Source organism: Monocercomonoides exilis, assembly GCF_001643675.1.
Source record: "Monocercomonoides exilis strain PA203 chromosome Unknown scaffold2-2631571, whole genome shotgun sequence".
Lineage (NCBI taxonomy): Eukaryota > Preaxostyla > Oxymonadida > Polymastigidae > Monocercomonoides > Monocercomonoides exilis.
Genome location: NW_027150547.1, coordinates 1,794,925 through 1,816,527, shown reverse-complemented (window position 1 = coordinate 1,816,527; position 21,603 = coordinate 1,794,925). Strand labels below are relative to the sequence as shown.

The 21,603-nt window shown below is 44.9% G+C and overlaps 3 protein-coding genes across 3 annotated transcripts; 2 read left to right on the top strand and 1 right to left on the bottom strand.

The window, feature by feature from the left end:
* Positions 1-397: 397 nt before the first annotated feature.
* On the bottom strand, positions 398-1,569 carry MONOS_384 (uncharacterized protein; the record flags this gene model as incomplete). The annotated part of the gene is made up of 3 exons (XM_067873863.1): positions 1,529-1,569; positions 1,297-1,440; positions 398-1,252 (listed from the first exon to the last, which is right to left on the bottom strand). The coding sequence occupies exons 1-3, from the start codon at positions 1,550-1,552 to the stop codon at positions 398-400; spliced, it is 1,023 nt and encodes a 340-aa protein (XP_067735917.1). The 5' UTR covers positions 1,553-1,569.
* Positions 1,570-2,906: 1,337 nt separating this feature from the next.
* MONOS_385 (uncharacterized protein) lies at positions 2,907-7,309 on the top strand (the record flags this gene model as incomplete). Its single annotated transcript, XM_067873874.1, has 1 exon — positions 2,907-7,309. One exon carries the CDS (start codon positions 2,907-2,909, stop codon positions 7,023-7,025), a length of 4,119 nt encoding a protein of 1,372 aa, XP_067735916.1. The 3' UTR covers positions 7,026-7,309.
* Positions 7,310-7,381: 72 nt separating this feature from the next.
* MONOS_386 (putative non-canonical poly(A) RNA polymerase PAPD5/7) lies at positions 7,382-21,458 on the top strand. Its single transcript, XM_067873885.1, has 2 exons — positions 7,382-14,389; positions 14,649-21,458. Exons 1-2 carry the CDS (start codon positions 7,420-7,422, stop codon positions 20,735-20,737), a joined length of 13,059 nt encoding a protein of 4,352 aa, XP_067735915.1. The 5' UTR covers positions 7,382-7,419; the 3' UTR covers positions 20,738-21,458.
* The last annotated feature ends 145 nt before the right edge of the window (positions 21,459-21,603 follow it).

Below are 21,603 nucleotides of genomic sequence, written 5' to 3'. Positions count from 1 at the left end.
AGAATTTTTTGATTATCCATATCTTTTTTTTTACAATCTCCAAAAAATGCAGAATGATTTTGAAAAAAAAATTTGTATATATTAGATATTTATCTGAAAAAATTTCAGGTTTTTTCCCAAGTTGGCTGCTTAGTCTAGTGGTATGATTCTTGCTTCGGGTGCAAGAGGTCGGGGGTTCAATTCCCCCAGCAGCCCGTTGTTTTTATTTTTTTTATGAAATCTTAAGTTAATAATTAATATTTTCTAACTTGATTTTGATTGGATTAAGTTTATTTTCATCAAACATCTAACTTAAAATGAAATTGAATTTCCAAGTTTCTGTGAAAAAATAAATATTCAACAAACCTTTGCTTTCAAACAAAAATCTCTTTTTAATTTTATTTTGATTGTAAAAATGTTAATTTTGCTTTGCTTTGAAGGTACTTTTCATTTTTTTCTCTTCTTTTTCGGCTGTAATGATAATCTCTCTTTTAACACATAATTGTAAAATAAGTTGCATTTGCTCACTCATTTGCTTTTGAAGATCTTCCAATTCTGTTTTTACACCAATCATAAGTCCATCCTTTGCAAGACGTAAGTTTTCGAGTTTTCTTGATATGTCTTTCATTTGCTCTTTTTCCTTCTTGTTTTCTAGATCTTTTTTTCTCATTTCTTCAAAAAGATTGCTACTTATACGCATTGTATCAGAAGACATATGATCTCTTTCATCTTGTGCTTCTACAATCTCTTTTTCTGTTTCATGTAATTTTTCTCTCTCACCTTTTATTTTCATGTTAAGTTCTTCAATTTCTTTTTCTATCTGCGAAATTTCCTTTGATTTTGAAATTGCCATTTCGTTCAATTGCTTCAAAAGTGATCTTCTTTCCAAATCAAGTTGTTCTTGTGCTTGTAATACATTGATTACTCTTAATTCTGTTCCTTTTCGTTCTTCTATAAAATCCTCTATTTCCTGTCTTGCATTTTCATGTTGGATGCGAAGATCAGCATTTTCTTTTTCTAAATAATCTGCTGCATCATCGATTGAAGGAAGCAATGCATTAAAATTTGATGAATTTGAATGTGATTTTAAAAGAGAAGATGATGCTAATTCTTCTGATTCTTTTTTTTGCTTTTCTTTCAAATCATTAACTTCTTTTTCTTCTCCTTCAACTTTCTTTCGTAGTTCTTCTATTTTTTCATTTGCATCTTGCAGATCTTTTAATTTTCGAGAGTATTCTTCAAGAAAATTAGCTTCAAAACGGTCTATTTCTTCCTGAATTCGCAAACTTAATTAGTTTGAATAAAAAGAAAAAATACTTGTAAATCTTCTTGTTTTCGAAAAGCATCCTCCATTTCTTTTTTGTGTTTGCTTTTATTATCCTCTCTTATTTTTTCAAGCATTTCAATTTCATTTTCCACTTCTTTAATTTCCTTTTCGAGATTCCCAGCGAGTTCTCCGTCCTTTAATAGAAAGTCCATATACATTAAAATAAAGCAAAAAATCAAAAAGTCATTAATATTATTGTTACTCGAGCTAACAAAAATATACCTCATTCTTTAATTCTTCAATCATATAACAAAGTAAATATTGGGCGATGATTTTGAAAAAGAAAATACGAAAAGTTTTCTGGAATTCACTCCGTTTTGTTTGATGCTCTGAATATAGAAAATTAGCTTTTCATTCATCCAATTCTTTTTTATTTTTTTTCCTTTTTCTTTAAAGATTCACATTTGCCTATATCAAATTTTCAATTATGACAATGAATTTAGAGGATATTTCATATTGTTCAGTAATTAAACATTTAAAGACATTTCCAGAATATGAGATAATTTACAGTTTTTATGTGATGAATTTTCTTCCTTTTTTTATTTAGTATATTGAAATAAGATAATATGTAATAAATCTTATTTAATAATATGCATATTGATTTTTTTTACTCTTTTTCATTTTTGGCTCATTCTTATTGAATTTTTGGTGAAGCATTTTTGAAAACTGCGCTTGTTTTTCTGTGTTGGTTTTTTTCGATGAAATCAGTTGTCTTCATAATTCCACAATCAAAACATACTTGCTAATTTACGTATTCTTATTTTATATTTATAACAACTAAGAAAAAAAATGGTAATTTAATTTTCTTTTACGAAATCAGATCAGATTGTACCTTCATTAAAATGTCATTAATAGACAGACTTATAATTTTAGAAGAGCATTCATGTGCTTTACTGAATCAGTTGCATTTGTATTCCATTCATTATAAAACTGAAAAGTTGCAACCGCAAATCATCAATTCCATGAAATTGAAGAAATGTTGGCCACTTACAAATTCTTCAGAATTCGATGCTGATTCTAGTAAGGCATGCCAAAGCTGATTTATTTAAATGATTATAGCTTTGAATTGCAATGAAATATCAAATGTGCATTTGTTGTTTTTTTTGAAGATTTCAAATCTTGCAAAATCAAAGATAAAACAAGAAGACGTTTTATCTGCTTTATCACCTTTTGCTGATCTTGCTGCATCATTTGTCGAAATTAGAAATGCATATTCAAGCATCCTCATGGAATTTGGTAAATTATTAACAGATGATAAGGTTTCATTATTTGTACTTGATAAACTTTTTGTAGCTTTTTTTTTTTTGCCCAATGACTTTAAAAGAATAACGAATTAATAAAATTATTTACTAGAGGGTTTATCAATTTTGTTGAAATACATATATGTCTGGCAAAGTTTGCAGAATTCAAGCAAATTGTCGGTTCTTATTATGCGTGCTGCAAAGCTATTAACAAGGAATCTACTGAAAAAGATGATATGTTTGCCTTTGCGTGTATTTTTTTAATTAATACAATTTGATTGTGAAATAACTTTTTTTATTACAACTTTTTTTCTTTTGTGAAATAAAGTGTAAAAAAGTTTTTCAAACGATTTCAACAAATGGATCCCTGCTCTTGCATCGTTGATGAGATTAAGGAATTGAAATCCGTTTTTGAGCTTACACTCACGAATATTGAAGAAAACATCAACATGGGCAATCAGTTGAAAAATTTGAGCTGGAAAGGACCAATATCATTATGTGACGGATTTGATCTGTTACCCAGTTTAAAAGGGTTTTCAGAGAAATCTGAAAGCGAAGAAGGAACGAAAGTTATTGACGATGCGGAAGAAGCTGAATTGATGCCTGAGCGAAATTTCGAGGGGATGGAGCCTTTTGAACAGCCTGGATTAACTCAGCTTCAGAGCTATTCTTCTTCAGTGAAATTTGCAGTGTATGCACTGAGTGCATGCCCTTCATTGATTACTTCACAGAAGCGGTTGCATTTGATGGAGCAGCTAGTGAAGACACAGCTTGTGCTTCCATTATTCGGAGGAGAGACCATCAGCGTCGCTCTGCTGTTTGACTGTGCACTCTCTGGACTGAAGGTGAAAGGCCTCAGCATCGACAAGGACATGCCCCAGAAAGCAGGCGACGCTGCTGTGGCAACGCTGCCAGGCGTGATGGCACAGCGGCGGGCGCTGCTGATAACCACTGGGCGCAGACTGCTCGACACCGTCGCAGAGGAAGGGAAAGTGCTGTCGGCTGTTGCAGTCCAGAGCTGCCTCGCTCTGCTCTCTCTTTCTGTCTTCGAGTGCCAGCGCGCACTGGGCCTGCACGGAAGGCTCTTTTCGCGAAAGGGGAAGAAGGAAAAAGAATGCTATTTTGACGACCCAGCGTCTGTTGCCAATCTGGTGGATGTGATCCATCAACTTAGTTCGCTGCTGTCGTTGCATTCAGAATCCATGAAAACTTTCTATACACAAGTGCTTGCAACAACAGATGCTCGCGCTCTGCTTTCTGCCTCAAAAAAGGCAAGAGGAGATCTGGAAGAGATCAAAGGCGCATGTTCTGCGATTCACAAAGCAGGAGCCTTTTTAGAAAAGATTGCTGATGAGGAATCATCTTCATCAGAAAAATCTAATTCTTCGCCGTCTCCTTTGTTTATTGTTCGTTTGGAATTACTCCGAACACTCGAGCAGCTATCTGCCTCGTCTGTTTCCTCATCCTCAACAGCCTCCATCACCCCGCTGTATACTGCTATCTCATCTGCAGTTGGACACATCCAATTGGCAGACGAAGAATTATTTGCTCATCTTTTGTCTGATTTGTCTCTGCCTGCTGTTGCAGAAGGCAACCTCCCAAAACTCTTCAGCATATTCTGCAAATGTTTTTCAGCCCCGATGCTTTCTCCTTCCTCTTCTACAGCCTCAGCTACCCCGTCTTCTGTATCACTCTCAGGCATCCCGTGCCAGACGCCAAACACAATTCTCCGTGTTCCTGTGTCCTCATCTGCTCTGGCGACTCTCATATCTTCGCCAACATTTCTGTTCAACAGCCATCCACTTGTGCCCCTCGTCACTGAGACGCTGCGGCGCGAGTATGCTCAGAGCTGGCTCAAGACATTCATCTCTGCAGGAGTACGCATGGCTGAGTGCTTGATTGTCACAATTACACAGAAAAGAGTAGAAAAAGAGATGCACCAACGCTCTTTGGGAGAGAAAGACAGCTTTTTGGGTGTGGAAGCTGTGTTCAGCCAAAGAGACGATGCGTCACAGGACAGACTGATGCAGGCTGAACTGTCTGCTCTTCTGAAGGCGCTGCTGTCTCTGACTGGAACACCAGCCAATGCAAATGGTGTTGATACACAATCATCATCATTGTCTCCATCATCATCATCTTCTTCTAATCCAAAGGAATTCCTGCCATTGCATCCAACATCTCTTGGCAGAGCAGCCGATCCTGATGGAGTGGTCCATCTTCCCTCAGGCGATATCGACATTACTGGATATCTCTCAAATGTGCTCAGTCGCTTTCTTTGTGCTTACTTTGCTCACTGCGCCAGCTCAGATAATGCTCAGCCATTCAACTACGGCAATTCTTCTGCACTGATCACAAAACTGGCTGCGGATTGTCCTTATTATGCGTCGCTCCCGAGATTTGCTGTGTTCGACCCACAAGCGCCAAACAAACTCAAGAGGCTGCTGGAAGAATTCGATGGAACATCGTCTGCGGAAGAGGAAAGCGAAGCAACGCCAATGCAGGCAAGCACTCCTTCACCAGAATCTGATTCAGGAAAAGGCAAGTCGGTTATACCCGCGGAGGACAAAGAGCCAATTCTGAAGCAGATCTCCATCGAGGCAGTGAAGCCATCTGAATGGTGGAATCCTCCTGTTTCTCCGCCTTCAGCGTCTGCCTCCTCCAATGTCAAAGCAAAAGGAAAGAAAGGCGAGAAAGGAGGGGCATCAGTAAGTGGCTCGCTGCAGGAGTCTGAATGGCCAGTGAGTCCATCAATGTGCCTGTCTTCGATCTGCTGCTGCTGCGAGAACGTGAAGCACCTCCTTCAGAGCAGCTATCCTCTGCTTCCTGTGGTGGCTGTTGCCCAGCGTGTGCTGCTCCATCTCTGCCACCCGCCGTCGACTGCGCCAATGCCAGCGTCGCTTCTGATCGATGGCTCGATGCCTGTTTCTGTCTGGATGCACAGATTGTTTGGCGCTGAACGTTCGATGCCTTCTGTCGATGCAACTGCGTTCCAAAGCGCAGAAGGAGATGAAGGAGATTCTAACCAGAGGAGCGTGTCGTCTCTTGTGGCGAATTCAGCCTCTTCATCCACACTTCCTGCTGTTGCTGCTTCTGCTTCTGCTTCTGCTCACTCAAAAGCGCATATTCTGGAGAACTCTGTTCTTTTGCCTGCCCGCGGATACCTGACAGAGCTGTACTCTCGTTTCTACTGCGACACACTCTGCCGAGAAATTCTGCTGAATTCAGAAGCACCTGTTGTCTTCTCTCGCGTGGAAGGAGGGTTCATCCCGATGCCTGTGCTTGCAGCAGCAGTCAAAGGGCCAACGGCCTCTGGCTCAGCCTCTTCGTCAGCCACAGCAAACTATCAAATAGCCAAGCGCATTGAGCAGATAGCGAGTGGGAGAGAGCTCCAATTTGTGGGCATGCTTCTTGGACCGCTGGGAACAGAGTACATTGCATCGTCTATTGAGAGGGAGCATCTTGCCAGGTGTGTTGGGCACATTGGGCAGTTTGTTAAAGACCAGAAGGCGCTTCTTGATTCTATTGACAGCGCAAAGAACACAGCAGAACTATCAGAGAAATGCGAAACGTCACTCAAACAGCTGAAAGGAAAAGAGAAAGCAGAGTGCTTGGCTCCTCTTTTGAGTGCAGGGAGTGGTGTGTGTCTGGTGGAGCAGCTGAGAAAAGGGGTGCATTTTGCGTTTGTTACACAGCACCCAGTGACAGCATCCACTTTGAGATCGATTGCTGCCTCACAGACATCGCAGGAGCTGCATCCACACAGCACCCTCTCTTCAGTGTGTGACATGTATGCGCTTCCGCCCACGTCTGCAGACACAGACACGTTTGTGCGCTCACTTGCACCGACAGCAGCACACATCTTGCCTGCCTCGCTTTGCTCGACCTCGTCTGCCCCACTCCTCGGCAGGAGAAGAAGAGGAGATGCCCCGTTCTTTGCATACGTCTCGCACATCGGCAGCACAGATGATGCACAGAAAGCGAACGATGCGCAGAGGGAGGTTTGCAAGCTGCTGCCCCAGGCGCTGACGCTGTGCCTGTTCAGCATCAAGAAAGGAGATGTGCAGAGCTCCTGGATCGATGCGATGGGCGGGTTTGAGAACAATCTGCATGTGCTTGCAGAGGGAATCGTGTTTTCTGTGGATGCGATGGGATGTGCAGAGCAAAAGGACCCTGCTTCCCCGTCATTTGGCAGCAGCACAGCGCAGGAGCAGACAGAAGAAGATGTGATTGCAGCAGCTGCAGCACAGCCACTGTCATCAGTGGGGCTTCTGATGAAGACAATCGAGTCTGTGAAGAATGTGACTGTGGGTGAGCTCTCAAAGGAGGAGCAGGCGAAAGGGACGTTAAACGATAAAGAGAAAGCGCTCTTGGTGTTGGAAGAGGTGTGCAGAGCAGTTGGTTGGCAGAACGCATTTACTGATCAGCTGCTTCATCAAAGAACAGTAAGGGCGAATGAAAAGCTAGCAAGAAAAAGCTAAAAGATGAGAAAAAAGAATGGTTTTAGCAATTGTTTTATGAAACATCGGAAAAATGCCACATGCGTTCGTGGAGGGTAGTTTTTTATTTTTGATTAATATTTGGAAGATTTTGTTTAAAATGTGACTATCTATTTTTATTTATTTATTGTTATTTTTATTATTATTCTTCACATCATCAATTTTAACAAATTTTATTTATTATTTCATTTTGCCTTTACACCATGCAAATAAAATAACACGCGGTATATCATTTTTAGACTAGGGATATCCGCATCCAAGATTAAGGTTTTTGATGTTTATTATTGATCAATTCCCCGCATAATTATTATAATAACTCAGATCAGTGTTTACGATCTACTGTGGTTGATCAAATTGCATCTTTGTCCTCTTGGACATGATGGAAACAACTTCAAAATCATCTAAACGAGGCAAAAAGGAAGGAGGAAAAAAAGGAAAAGGAGAAAAAGCTTCTCAACCACAAGGAAATGGAGGAGGTTTTATGAACCAATCTTCGTCCGGGCAGGAAACTGTCCTGCCAAATCCTTCTTCCTCTGCTACGTCTAGAGATAAAAGGATGCAGAAGGTGCCACTCACTTCGCTACAACGAGAATCATTGGAAAAAAGCAAAGAAAATCGAGATTTAGAAATTTCCAAACACAAACAAGAAACAAAAATTACAGAACAATCTGAAAAATCATTTTTTGATTTTGAACAAGTCGAAGAACAGAGTGTAGATTCTGGAAATGAAGAACTTGATATGAAAGCGAAGCAATCAAAGCCGAAAGATAGAAAAAAGCAAACTCCACCGAGACAATCGCCAAATCCAACGACTCCACCAATAAAACAAAGTCAACAACAAACATCAGACATGCAAAACCAAGAAGATTATTCAACTTTATCCGAACAGAAAGAAGAACACACATATCGAACTATTCAAAATCCAGGAAAAGAATCATCTCCTCCTTTAATACATTCACCCCAGCAAAATCAGCAATCGAAACAATTTCAAGCAATCGAATCACCAAAGCATACACAAGGTGTACAATTTGCGCAACAACCTTCAAAACCTCAATCCACTTCTTCATCATCAACAAGCTTGGGTCAATTAACATCTTCTTCTTCACAAGTTGTAATGGAAGCATTGCCTCATTCTTCTAAACCTCAATCACCTCGAATTCATTCATCCTTTCAATCATCATCAAAGGAAAGTTTGAAGCAAGCTCCGATTGATCAATCAAAATCACCTTTATTACCAAATACTCAAATTGTGCAATTTCCTCTGAATTACATAAACCCGCAAAAGAATAACAATTCAAATTCTCTTGTGACAATACAAAAGCCGCATCCAATATCCAGTCACCAATCCGAAATGAATGGGACATACTCGCATCAGTCTTCTGGTTCGTTTGGAGCAGGTTCTCATTCACAGAACAGCTCATCGCAGGGTCTTGTTTCGTCAACTCCTCTTTTCCAGCCACCGCACCAGACGTATGCAATGGGAACTCCTGTTCAGTCTCACCAGGCTGAATCACTGGCTGCGTCTCAGCCACCGTCTCCAGCTGTCTCTATTTCGCCATCGGTTGCTGGCGCAGCATCAACTGCCAGTGCAAACTCCTCTGCTCTTTCGTCGCCGGCTGCTTCGTCAGCTGCAATTCTGCCCACTCCGCCTTCTTCCTCACAGAAATACTTCCCGCCTCCTTCGTATCCTCATCCGCATCGTGCGCATTCTCCGCCTAAGTCTCTTCCCAACCAGCACCCGCCTGTCACTTCTTTGCTTGAAAAGTCACTTTCTGTGATGTCTCCTTCATTCACCCCGCTGCTCAACGTAGCTCAACCCCATCCTCCTTCTCAGTCTACGTTTTCGCATGTGCAATCGAATCCGTCATCATCGACATCATCATTGACTTCTCTTTCACAAGGCACTGGATCGACACAATCTTCTCTTCCTCCTTTGCATCCGCCAATTTCTCAGTCACCCACACAACAACAGCAGCACTCGTTCCTTCCTCCAGTACAGGCGCCTTCTGACAACCTTCCTTCATTTCCTGGATCATTACCACAAGCAGCTGTACCTAACTCAGCCAATTCAACAATAACAACAACAACATCATCATCATCATCTACCTCTTCTGGCTCTTCATCACTGCCACTTGCGACTGAATATCATCAGAACGCTCCTGCAACCATTCCTCCAGCACCTCCTGCTATTCTTCCGAAATACTCCTTCTACCAGTCGCAGTCCTCAACAGCCACCAGCCTCACCAACACTTCAGGCATCTCCTCATTCACACCCCAGTCGATGCTTGGCAACCCTTCCTCAGCACAGGCGCTGAGCTCTTTGGCTGCAAATGGGCAGCAGATGCAGCCGTCAGACATGGGCGCGCAGAGCCTTGCTGCTCTTTTGTCGACACCAGCAGGGATTCAGGTCATTCTCCAGGGAAATGGCATGGGCGAAGCAGGCTTCACAGCCGAGCAGCAGCTGCAGGCACTTCAGCAGCTACAGGCACTTCAGCAGTTCCAGCAGCAACAGCAGCAACAACAACAAGAACAGGTTCATTCTCTTGCTGCCCATCACCCAGCAGCGCATCTACCTTCAGTCCAGTTGCCTTCTGCTCCTTCGCTCCCACCAGTCTCGTCTGCTCTCTCAGCACACAACCATTCTGTCCCTCCGCCAACAACCACTCCAACCACACCAAACTCTCTCCTCCCTCAACAGGCACCTCCCTTTGTGGTGCCGAGCCACCTCCTTCCTCCGCCAATGGAGCGCTCTTCAGCTGCCGCAATGGCCAGCAGCAGTGGGATGCTCAGCAGCACCTTCAGCTCAGACATCAACCAGCAATACACACACCCCAGCCAGCTGCAGCAGTCTCTGTTCCACACACACCAGCAATCCTTTTTGACGTCACAAACACAGTCTTCGCAGCAGCTCCAGCAGCAGCAGCAAATCCTGCCACAATATCAAATAGAGCCAAAAAAGATCACAACCAGCGCAGCCGAAGAGATCCTTCGTCAGATTCCTTCTCCTCTTTCGCCTCTTTTCTTGATCAACAGGCACTTCTTCCTGTACTTCAACTCACTCCAGGACAAATGCCAGCAGCCCTTTCCGCTCCGCGTGATCTCGTCTGAGCCTCTGGACGACAACTATTTGGTGCCCCTGACTGAGGTGGATCATCAGATGGCGCAGGTGCCGTGGATGAAGACGCCCAATGGGCTGTACGACTACCTCGACCCGTACTCTGCACCGTCCTCGCTGCTGCAGACACTCACAAAGGCGAGTCTGACAGCGTCGCTGGCACAGCTGACGCATTCAGACAGAGAACGCATCAACAACTTTGCCTCGGTGGTGGTGAGGCCTGAGGAGGACTACTGGCTGACTGGGAGCAAGTCTGTCAGCTGGCGGTTGAACTTTGAGACGCGAAAGAAGCACAGAGAACTGGCATTGAAGAAGCTGCGTCCCTTTGAGGCTGCGAAGGAAGGAGAAGCAGCTGAAATGCCGCAGACTCCCTCGCCTTCGCCTTCAATCACACCATCCTCCACAACGGGGAACACAAACATCTTGTCTACTGCTTCAATCTACACTTCAGCTTTGTCTGGTGCGAATGCCATTCCGCCGTCTCTGGCGCTGCACACACACAACAGACTGCCCATCCCCTTCTGCTACAACAACACACACGTCAAGCTTCTCTCCATCTGCGCGTCTAACCAGGTTGTTCGCGAAGACCTGCTCACTCAGGAGATCCTCAACTTCTACACATACATGTCGCTCTCCAAAGCCGACTGCCTGGCGCGTTTCGACCTCATCAACAGAATCCTCTCGTGCGTGCATAAAGTGAACCCATCTCTGCTGCTCTGTGTGTATGGCTCCTTCTCCTCGTACTTGTCTCTCCCGCGGTCAGATATCGATCTTGTGATCATAACTGTGGAGCAGCACAGATACATCCAGCGCTGCCAGAGGATTATGCGCTCGCTGTTTCAGTGCTGGCACGGAGACAAGTTCAAAATGGAGGAGGAAACAGGAAATGCTGCAAGCATTGCAAGCACAGATGACAGCACAAGACGTACACAAGAGGAAAAAGAAGGTGAAAAGAACGAAGCCGAAAAGGAGAAGAATGAGACCGAAAAGAACGAGAATGAGCATACGAACTTCAAAATAGCACCACCATCACAAGCAGCACACAGCCTGATGACGACGCTGAGGCGGCGAATCGGACAAGGCATAGCATCCTTCCACAGCCACCACGTGAAGGTCAAAGTGTGCCACACCTGCGGCGCTGTACTCTTCCACCGCAAATGCAACTGCGACACGAAGATCGCGCTGAAGATCGAAGAGAACGCGAATCCGAACTTCGGATTTGACTCTCCACTTCCTGAGGACAGCTCAGCAGATGTGCCATTCACCACGCCTTCGCAGGTGATCAATCTGAAGGAGCTGCTTTCGGTCCCTCTGTCTTCAGAGGTGCAGCACATCCTCGACTTCTCGTCTCCTCTTGTGCTGTGCGAGAACTACCTCTCTCCTCCAAACAACCTCGTTGCCCCAGGGCTGAAGGACTTCTACCGCTTTGCTGAGCCACGGCGCGCTGAACACCACTTTCTTAAGGAAATTCGCAAGGCTCTGACAACTCCTGCTGCTTCTCCTTCTGCCTTGTCAGCAGCAGCAGGAGCAGCAGCTGGTGCAGCAGCGGGGTTAGCTTCTACTTCGTCCTCGTCGGCTTCTATGTTGGATGCGTCTTCAGCTGCAGCTGGCGGGGCAGGTGCTATTGGGGCAGCAGGGAGTGCGGAAGATGCAGGGGCAGGAGAGGAGGATCCAGAGAGCAAGATAAGGAGAGAAAAGAAGATGAAGAGCAAAATGATGGAGAAGAAAAGGAAAGAGGAGGAGAAGGAGAGGAAAGAGAGAGAGAAGCAGAAGGAATTGGAAAGATTGAACGAAAGCCATCAAAAAGAGGAGGAGGAGAAAGAAAAGCTGTTGGCTGCCAAAGAAGTGACTGAACAGCAGCAAAATAATTCATTAAAAGGACAATCAATTGCAAATGAAAGTGAAGAAGTGAAGACACAAAATGTTGCTGCAGACGATAACAAAGAAAATGAGAGCAAGAATTCAACAAAAGAATTAAGCAAAGAAAGTTCAGAAGCAGAACAGAAAGAAGAAGAGATGAAAGCAGAGAGTACAGAGAAAGATGCAGAAAACAAGGCTGAACCAAAGAAAGAAGGGAAACTAGAGACAGAAACAGCACTGAAGGTGATAATGCCAAACAAGACGAGCATAACAACGAAAACTGATGAAGGACTCACAGTTGAGACGAATGATGTGAAGATGGTGGAAGAAGAACAAATAAAGGAAGAGAATAAAGAAAATGCTAAGGAAAAAGAAAAAGAGGATATTAAAGAAGAGGAAAAACAAAAGCAAAGTCAAAACGAAAAGGAAGAGAAAAAGAGTGAACAAGAGACAAAATCAGATGCTTCTTCAGAAATCAAAGAGAAAGAAGCCAAACAAGATGAATTAGAAGCAAGCGCTCAAAGTCAAGTTGATAAAGTTGATGAAATAAAAACAGAGAATGAAAACATAACAGAAAAGACCGAAAAAACTCTTATTGGACAAGTTTCAGAAGAAGAGAAAGCAGACAAGCTTAGCAAAGAGGAAGAGGCCGAAAAGGAATCACAATCGAATTCAGCACTTTCAGGAAACGAAAAGAAAGAAGAGAAAGAAGAGAAAGAAGAAGCTGAAGAGAAAGAGAAGATTCCGCAACCACTGACAACAAACAATAAAGATTCAAATACAACTGAAAAACAAGTTGTATCACCATTAGCATCTGCAACACAATCACCAACGCCTTTGTCTATAAACAATTCATCATTATCTTCTTCTTCCTCTTCATCTTCCAATTCATTAGAACCATCACCATCTCCTCTAATAGAACAAGAGCCTGCCTCTTCTTCATCTTCATCTTCATCCTCGTCCTCATCCTCCTCTTCCTCTTCTTCTTCTTCTTCATCTTCTCCGGTAGGACCCTCCGAGCACTTCCTCAAAGAGCTTCAGCGCACCCACTTCAGTCTTCCCCCAGGCCCATCTGTCTCCCACAACGACATCCACTCATTCCTCTCCCATCTGCACAAGCTTCTAACCGAAGGCCAAGTTGTGAAAGAAGCGAAATTCATCTCTTCTGCACGTATTCCCATCATCAAAGTGGAAGATGAGCCAACAGGTGTTCATTCTGACATCGGTTACGGGCAGCTCACTGGCATCATCAACACAGACTTCCTCCGCTGCATGATCACTGTGTATCCTCAAGCACGCTACATCATCCTCATTGTGAAGGCACACTTAGTCGAGAACAAGCTGAATGAGCCATACACTGGAGGTATCAGTGGCTACCCTCTCTCTCTGCTCGTCCTCTCACACATCCAGCAGTTCAAGCGCAACTTCGGCGAAGACCCCAGCAAAGTGAGTCTGGGCAGATTGTTAGTAACATTCTACCAGCTCTACTCTGAGTCTGAAGATCTTCCGCTGCCTCCTTCTGGTGAACCCCGCTTCTCCTATGCAAGATACGCTATTTCTGTGCGGGGTGAGGGCTCATACATTCCGATGGATGTGATCCGGACGAAAAGAGCGATTCTGCTGGAAGGAGTGAATCATGGAGAGCATCCACTTGTGGTGGAAGACCCACTGGACCAGACAAACAACACAGCCCGCTCTGCCTACAACTACCACTTCATCAAGGAGCTCTTCGGCCACGCCTACCGCGAGCTGTCGCGTGTGCTGGTTGATCCGCTGCCTCCTTCACTCTACGTCAGGTGCAATGCACTGATGGGCACACGATTCAGAGAGTCTGGAGATTATCATTCGCCATCGCCACCTTCTTCGCCAAGTACAAAGCCTGCACAGTCGCCAACACCTGCTCCTTCTCCTTCAGCGTCTGCATCAAATGCAGCAGCTGGCAGTAGCAGCAGTAACAACAGCAACAAAACAGAAGGAGAGAAAGAGAAAGAGAAAGAGGAGAAGAAGCTGCATCACAACACATTACCTTTTGTTCCTCGGTCTCTGATGTCTATGATCACCTCTCAGAATGGCCTTCCCGATGAAGGCAGTTTGTATGATGAGTCCAACATGATGTATGAGACCATGAACGGAATCAACGAATTTGCACTCCCCACACTCCTTGGCCGCATTTTGACATATGACATGCCATTTTCGCATCTGCGCCTGTCTCTGAACACCTTCTTTGACGACACACGATTCTTCACCTCGGCACAGAGGCTTATTGCAGAATCTAATGCCAAAAATCAGGGGATTGATCCAATGATGATGAAGGAAGAATTTGCTTCGTATGCACAGCAACAAGGATACGCTATGGGACTCGACGGGAAAGGTTTGATTATTGCTGATATGACTCTTTGCGGTTGTGTTTTTTCGTTTAGGAGTCAATTTTGTTGGTTATCAATTTTATTTGCGATTATATTTTTGTATTTCAATTTAATATTTGTCAAAGATTGTGTTTCTGTTTTATGAAAAAAAGTCAAATAATGCTTATTGAAATGTTTTTTTCTTTTCTTTTCCCTTTTAATCATTCTTCATTCAATTTTGCTGATAATACTTTCTTTCTATCTTTCTTTCTTATGTTCACTCAGTCTCTTTATTAGGAGGGCATCCACAAGCAACTGCTGGCAACAATCTCAGCAATCTGATTAACGGAAGTCTTTCTTTGCAGCAAGTACAGCAGATCCAGCAGGCTATTCAAGGGCAGTACGAGCTAGGCAGAAACATCATCAGCGGAACAGGAGACGGGGCTGGCCTGCTTCCCTCATCTGCTGCAGCTGCTCAGACAGCCCCCGCCACACCGCTCTCTGTTGCATCTCCCACACCAATGGGATATTCACATCTTGCGCAGTCAATAGGCGCATATGGGCAGAACCAGATGCAGCCCCAGCTGCAGTTACAGAACCCTCAGCAGATTCCGTTCGGAATGGCATCTGCTCCATCCGCTGCACATGTCCCTCCTCTCCCTCTCTTAAACTCTGTCTCTGTTCCCAATAGCGACCTCCCTTCCTCTACACGCAACACAACCACACACTTTGCTGAGGCTGCCCAGTGGTTCTCGTCGCATCAGCAGCAGCTGGGCTTTGCCTCACAGACACAACAGACAGACACGTCCTTTCAGCAGCAGCAGCAGCAACAACAACAGCTGACCTATTCCAGTCAGCAGAGAGTGTTCCAGCAGCAGTCGCAACAGACACAGCAAACTCAACAGACTCAACAAAGTCAACAACAACAGCAGCAAGCGTCGCAATCAGTGATCCCTTCATTCCCACTTCTGAAGCAGCCTCCATCAACAACGCCCTCATCTCTGCCTTCTCCCAGACAGGCTGCGTCTCCTTCAGCATTCTCTTCATCGCTACATGTTCGTCTGCCTGCCGCTCCTCCTCAAACAACTTCTTCCTCTTCTTTTTCGTCAGTGTCCTCCTTGATGGCAACAATCACACAAAGCAACCCTCAAAATGATATGAAACTGTCCAAGCAGACTGACAAGAGCAACGAGAAAGATGCAAATGCCACAGCTAATTATGCTGCCTCGCCTTTTGCTGATGCTGAAAAGGGAAATGTCAGCAACACAGAAGCCCAATCGTCTGAGTCAAATGCAGCAGCTTCAATGCCTGTCAGCACAGACACAGTGACACCTTCTCCTTTAGAGCATTCAGGTGACAACGGAGAAGCAAGATTAGCATCCAGCTGGTCACATCAAGCATTGGCATCATCTTCAGCAAATATGGAAAATAACCCCCAAAATGAGCAGATGCCGCAAACTGGTTCTCTCAGCGATGAAAAAAACGACGGTAAATCGTTGACTCTTTCTCCACAGGCGCCTGTTTTCCCAAAAGAATACACTCAGCCCATTCTTCCTTCTTTCCCTGCGTCAAACAACGCGCCCTTTCTGAACGAGGACCAATCGCAAAAAAAGGATGCGTCCAAAGGCAAGCTGTCTCCCTTCAGCCCCAGTCAGAGCAAGTCCTTCAGTTTCACAACACTCTCCTCTCCTTCTGCTGGCGGGTCTCCTTTTGCATCATCTGGAGAACAACCACATCTGAGTGGACCAACTGCTAATCTGGACACAAGCACCAGGGCAATGATACAGAAAGGGGACATGATATTCAATGCACGGAACTCAGACAAGGCATCACACGTGTCCAGCGAAGACGACGCAGCAAGACAGTCAATCTCCACTCCAGCCTCGACTGCTGCCTCCCTCACATCCATAACCCCTGTCTCTGGCACCTCTCCTTCTCTTGTCTCTGGCATGCTCACTCAGGTTCCTTCTCCGATGCCTTCTTCCATCTACTCTCCTTCTGGCGTCTCCAGCGTGGGGCCTTCAACACCTGGACTGCCTCTCTCTCAGATCTCTCTCTCTTCTCCCACATCTTTCATCTCTGGTGGCAACGCTTCCACTCAGCACAGCCTTTCCTCCCACTCTTCCCCAAACACCCTTTCTCTTTCCTCTCGTCGCCCTCGCACGTTCTCTGCCTCACCCGACCTGCACCACGAAGGCTCCTCCAACGAACCAATCACAATGAATGTACCAAATTTTAGCAAAACTCACGCACAGACCATTGACTCAGTGCATCGATCGGTCAATTTTGAGCCTGCAAGCAATGCTTCTGTGCCATCCAACAGCATAACCCCTGTCTCTTCACCTCACCCGCCGCTGCATCCACCAGTCTTCTCACCTTCCTCCTCATCTTCTTCCTCTTCATCTTCGTCTTCCTCTTCTTATTCTCCTTCCTCTTCCTCTTCTGAGCCTTCTCATCTCGCCACCTTCAGCCCTCTCCAGAAGTCTCCCTCTTCCACTTCTCAGCAGAAGACCCCATCTCATCATCCATCTGAGCACACTCCATCGACAATGTCCCCACCAATGAACTCACCCCCTGCTCTGCACAACTCTGGCTCCCAATCAAATGTCCTTCAGAACGCCTCACTGCTGTCTCATTCACACTCGTCTTCCTTCTCTTCCCCTTCTTCCTCTTCCTCTTCTTCCTCTTCTTCCTCTTCTTCCTCTTCTTCCTCTTCTTCCTCTTCTTCCTCTTCTTCCTCTTCTGTTCCCACTTCATCATCCACTTCGGCATCTTCTGGTTCCGTCTCGCCAACCACATCACCGCCGGCTGCCAGTTTTGCCCCAACAAACCAATCTTCCAATACAAACAGCCCTTCAAAGGCACCTTCTCCACCACCACCACCCCCTCCTCCATCTGCAACTTCTTCATCTCCTTCCTCCTCCTCCTCTTCTTCTTCCTCTTCGTCTGCTTCTCAGCAGTCTTTTTTTGCGACAGCGGGAGCATCGCTGAATCATCTGCGAAGTGATGCTCCCGCCAGTGATTCAAGTGATGCTGATACTCAAACATCTTCTTCTTCTTCTTCTTCTTCCTTTTCCTCTTCCTCTTCCTCTTCCTCCCCATCTTCCTCTCCCTCTTCCTCTGCTTCTTCTGTTCCACCAAGCTTTTCTTCCTCACAACCACAATCTTTGTCCCTTCCTTTACCCACTTCATCTCTCCCTGCCTCATTTCCCCCTTCTCTCTCCACTACAGCCACTGCAGTCACTTCACAGCCATCTCGTGACTCTTCCACTCAGATGTTTGCCATGTCTTCCTCTTCTCTTCACATCCAGCCACACAAAGCATTGCTGGAGACACCAAGCGATTTCAGCGGCAGAAAGCCTATCATCAGATTAGCCTCACCCGTCAATGATTCACAACAGACAGCTCAGTCAGCAGAAAGCCAGGCAGAATCGATACAGCCTGCTTCTACACCTCCTCCATCTGCACTTTCCTCTCATTCCTCATCGCCTTCTTCTCCTTCCTCGTCTTCACCCACAATCTCAGTGGCCAGCGTAAACTCTGCCTATTCCCGTGTTTCTGAGGCCTCTTCAACCACTTCGCTTTCTCCTTCTGTGTCGTCGCAAGACCATTCAGAGCATTCAAGATGCAATGAATCAGACACCGTCAATCTTCCCCCTGGCTTGTCTCACTCAGATTCTGAGTCTTCATCTTCACTGTCTGACTTCGAAGACATCGACGGCTCAGACAAAGAAGCACTGGAATCTGCTCCTGACAGGGCAGACTTAAACTCCAACTCAACTGCTACGCCTTCTTCATCAAATGCAGACACCACAGCATCTCAATCTCAGTCTCAGTCTCAGTCTAATTATTCCAATGCATCAGCCCCTCTTCCTTTGACAACACTTCCCCTTTCAACAACTGCTGCTTCATTCGTCAGATCTGGCACAGCCTTTTCGCTTTCTCTTTCTCTTTCATCTGCCTCGTCTTCTCCAACACAGCCCTCGTCTGACAACTCTCAGCAAGGTTCTTCTTTGCCTTCTCCTGCTCTTCAGCTTGGTCCATCTCCATCTTCGTCTGCTTCAAATTCTGCTTCTGCTTCTGCTTCTTCGTCTCCTTCCTCTTCAAATCCTCCCCAGAACCTTCCATTGGTGATGCAGCTGCTCAACTCTGCTCAAAGAACAAGCTTTCCGACTGTTCCATTCAACTCTCATTCGAATAGCCAGTCTTATCCACAGCAAAAGGCACCATTCAATGCCTCTGGTAGTGCCGCCTCATCGCCCACAGTATCCGTCTCTTCATCTGCTGGTGGCATTTCTTCTGTGATGTCGCCTTCCTTCCACACCTACCAGCCAAATGCCTCACCTGGTTCTTCTTCCCCATCTCCTTCTCTAACCAATCCATCCTACTCTCCATCTTTAGCCTATGCCAACAGAGGTGCCTACCAGCCTCCGCCACCTGCTGCTCATTCAGCTCATCCTCGCCAGCTCAGCAGAACTAACACCACAGACACTGCATCGTCGGCACATGGCCACCCAATCAGCGGATACGACGAGAGCTCCCCTTCCACCGTGACTCCCCCACCATCTCAGCCTGCCCTCCTCCCTGACCCTCCCCAGCGATCAGCTGCGTTTTCTGTTGGAAAGCCATCAATGGGCGGACTTTCTGCTTCTTCTTCTTTTTCTCAGTCTTCGCAGAAACCGCAGTATTCCCCTGCAAACAAGTCTGCAATATCGTCTTCTTATCCTCTCCTTTCTCCTCTGTCGTCTCCTTCATCTTCGCTCTTTGGACAGCCTCGGCAAACAGGAGGAAATCCAACATTGGCAGCAGCAGCACTCCATTCCGATATGCCCATCTACTTCAACTACAGCTCAGCTGACGCAAGCAAAAAAGCAGGCAACGAAAGAATGAGCCCACCCCAGCTTACTCAGCAGCATCAGGCTCCTCTGAAGAACTCACCTGGCATGGCAATGGCGAATGCTGTGGCAAATCAGCATCATCCACTGACTTATGCTCCGTTTCCTGTGGATGGCTCTTCAGCAGCATCTGTTCCTCCACTTTCAACTATCCCGTTAATTCAGCCAATGCTTCCCTTGCCAAATGCCCATGATGGCAGTCCAACAACTAATGTAGATCCATCCAAGCTGAATAAAATGCAATCTGACAATCAAGGCCATTCACGCGAGCTGTCTAATCAGTACAATTCAATGGCAAAGTTTGCACCAGAGTCAGCAGCGTTAGCGATGACAGAGCACAAAGCACAAGAAGAAAACGATCACAGCTCCACGCCAAGCAAACTGTCTCCTTCAAACAAGTCTCATTATCCTCCTCCCATTTCAAGTGCATCCTCTCTCTATCCTTCTCTTCCATTGGGCACAAATGCATTGCCAGTCATCCCAAGTCCTTCCTCCACAGTTCCCATGCCTCCGCCACAATTCGCCACATTTTCATATTCTCACTCGCAGAATTCATCGCCATCTACTCCAGCTTCTTCTGTTGTTTCGTCTCCACTTTCTCCTGAATCACTGCCGCCTCCAAATCTACGACCGACTTTCAGTCAGAATACATACTTGCAGAATGCTCGCTCTACATCGTATGCGCCATCTGGTCCAGTGCTGGGTCTAGCACCAGGAATGGGTGTTGGAGAGAAAATGAATGAGAAAGGGAAAGAGAGAGAAAGAGACAGGGACAGAGACAGGGACAGAGAGAGAGACCAAAGGGAAACAAGGGGAGAGAAAGGCAGAGGAAAGTACTCAGGGGAGTCTGGATCACAGCAGAACAGCCAAGCGCCCAGGAGGAAGATGATATCGTCGCAAGTGTTCAACACAGTCACTGGGCAGCCCTATCCGAACACGCGAGGAAGAGGCTCATCAAGAGGAGGAAGAGTCAACAGCGGGATGGACAGAGGCAGCAACAGCAGCAATAGCAACAGTAACAGTAACAGCAGTGGCAGCTCAGGATATCAAAGCGATTCGAACTACTTCAGCAATCGCTCGTCATACTCGATGAACTACTCACCAGGCTTTGCGGGACATTTGCCTCCGTCACCAACTGTCATTGGAGCAGGGCAGCCTTATTCGACTGTTGATGCTGCAGCAGCCTCTTACCGATCATCGCCTTCCAATCTGCAGACATACTCTCCAACTTCTCGTTCTCCATCTCAGCAATCTTCTTCCACAATATCTCCTTCCAGTCTTTCTATCTCTTCTTCTATGCTTCCACCACTGAAGCAGCATGACCTATTGCCTGGTGCTCCAATCCTTCCTCTTAAAAGTACTTCTTCGGCTGTGCATTCTTTGCCATCTGCACCTGCTTCTTCTGCTCCTTCTTCTGCTGAAAATACAACTTATAACAATTCTCCTTCTCGCTCTCCAAAATCCATTGATCCGCCATAAACTCAGACATTGATTTGGTTGTCTTGCATTCTTTCAAAGAAATCAAATATTTTTCAATAAGCTGTTGTTCTTGCCATATGCCTACATTAAAGGATAAGTCTTCGTTGATGTGGCATTTCAAAAGCTATTTGTTTCCTTTATCAGTCAATTAGTACAATCTGTCAGTCATTGTCATCATGTTCATTCAACCTTTGAAACAATTTAAAGAACAATGTAGAGCAGCATCAACGGAGCATCTTACAAGCAATTAGAGTCGCAGCAATTATTATAACATTTATCAGTCTCAGAGAATCTTTTAACAACTAATTCTGCTTTTATCGACTCTTCATTAATTCAAAATCATCAAATGTTCGACGGATATTCTCTTCGATTCACAATTGAACATTCAACAAACGCAATTTTTGTTTTGCAGCTTTAAGTAATCATGGAATAATTTTTTTGGTGAAGCACTATTCAAGAAATTTATCATTATTACAAAAACTTTGGCACAGCAGCATCAACTTCAATTAGGTATATGTGCAGGAAAAAAAAATTTGAGAAAACGTTCTTCTATCAATAAAAAATTAAAAAGAAATAGAAATAAAAAAAGAAAGAGAAAAAGAAATTGAAAAAGAAAAAGAAAAGGTAATTCATGATTAAATTCGAAAAAAAAAAAAGAAAGAAACAAATAAGATTCTTTTCCATTTCAACAAAAAAATAAACAAATGAAACATAATTCAAAGAACTGCATTAACTTCAATGAATCAAATTACAAATGTGTTGCCCGTTTATTGCTCATCAATAACGAAACATAAAAAAAATCAAATTCCCATTGTAAAATCCAATTATTTTAAGGAGAAATATTTTTGAGAGAATACAAAAAGTTA

Bases quoted from the DNA above. Each gene is read 5' to 3' on its own strand.
- MONOS_386 (XM_067873885.1), top strand. From the start codon at position 7,420: ATGATGGAAACAACTTCAAAATCATCTAAACGAGGCAAAAAGGAAGGA. The intron at 14,390-14,648 runs GTTTGATTATTG...ATGTTCACTCAG, and splicing joins TATGGGACTCGACGGGAAAG to TCTCTTTATTAGGAGGGCAT.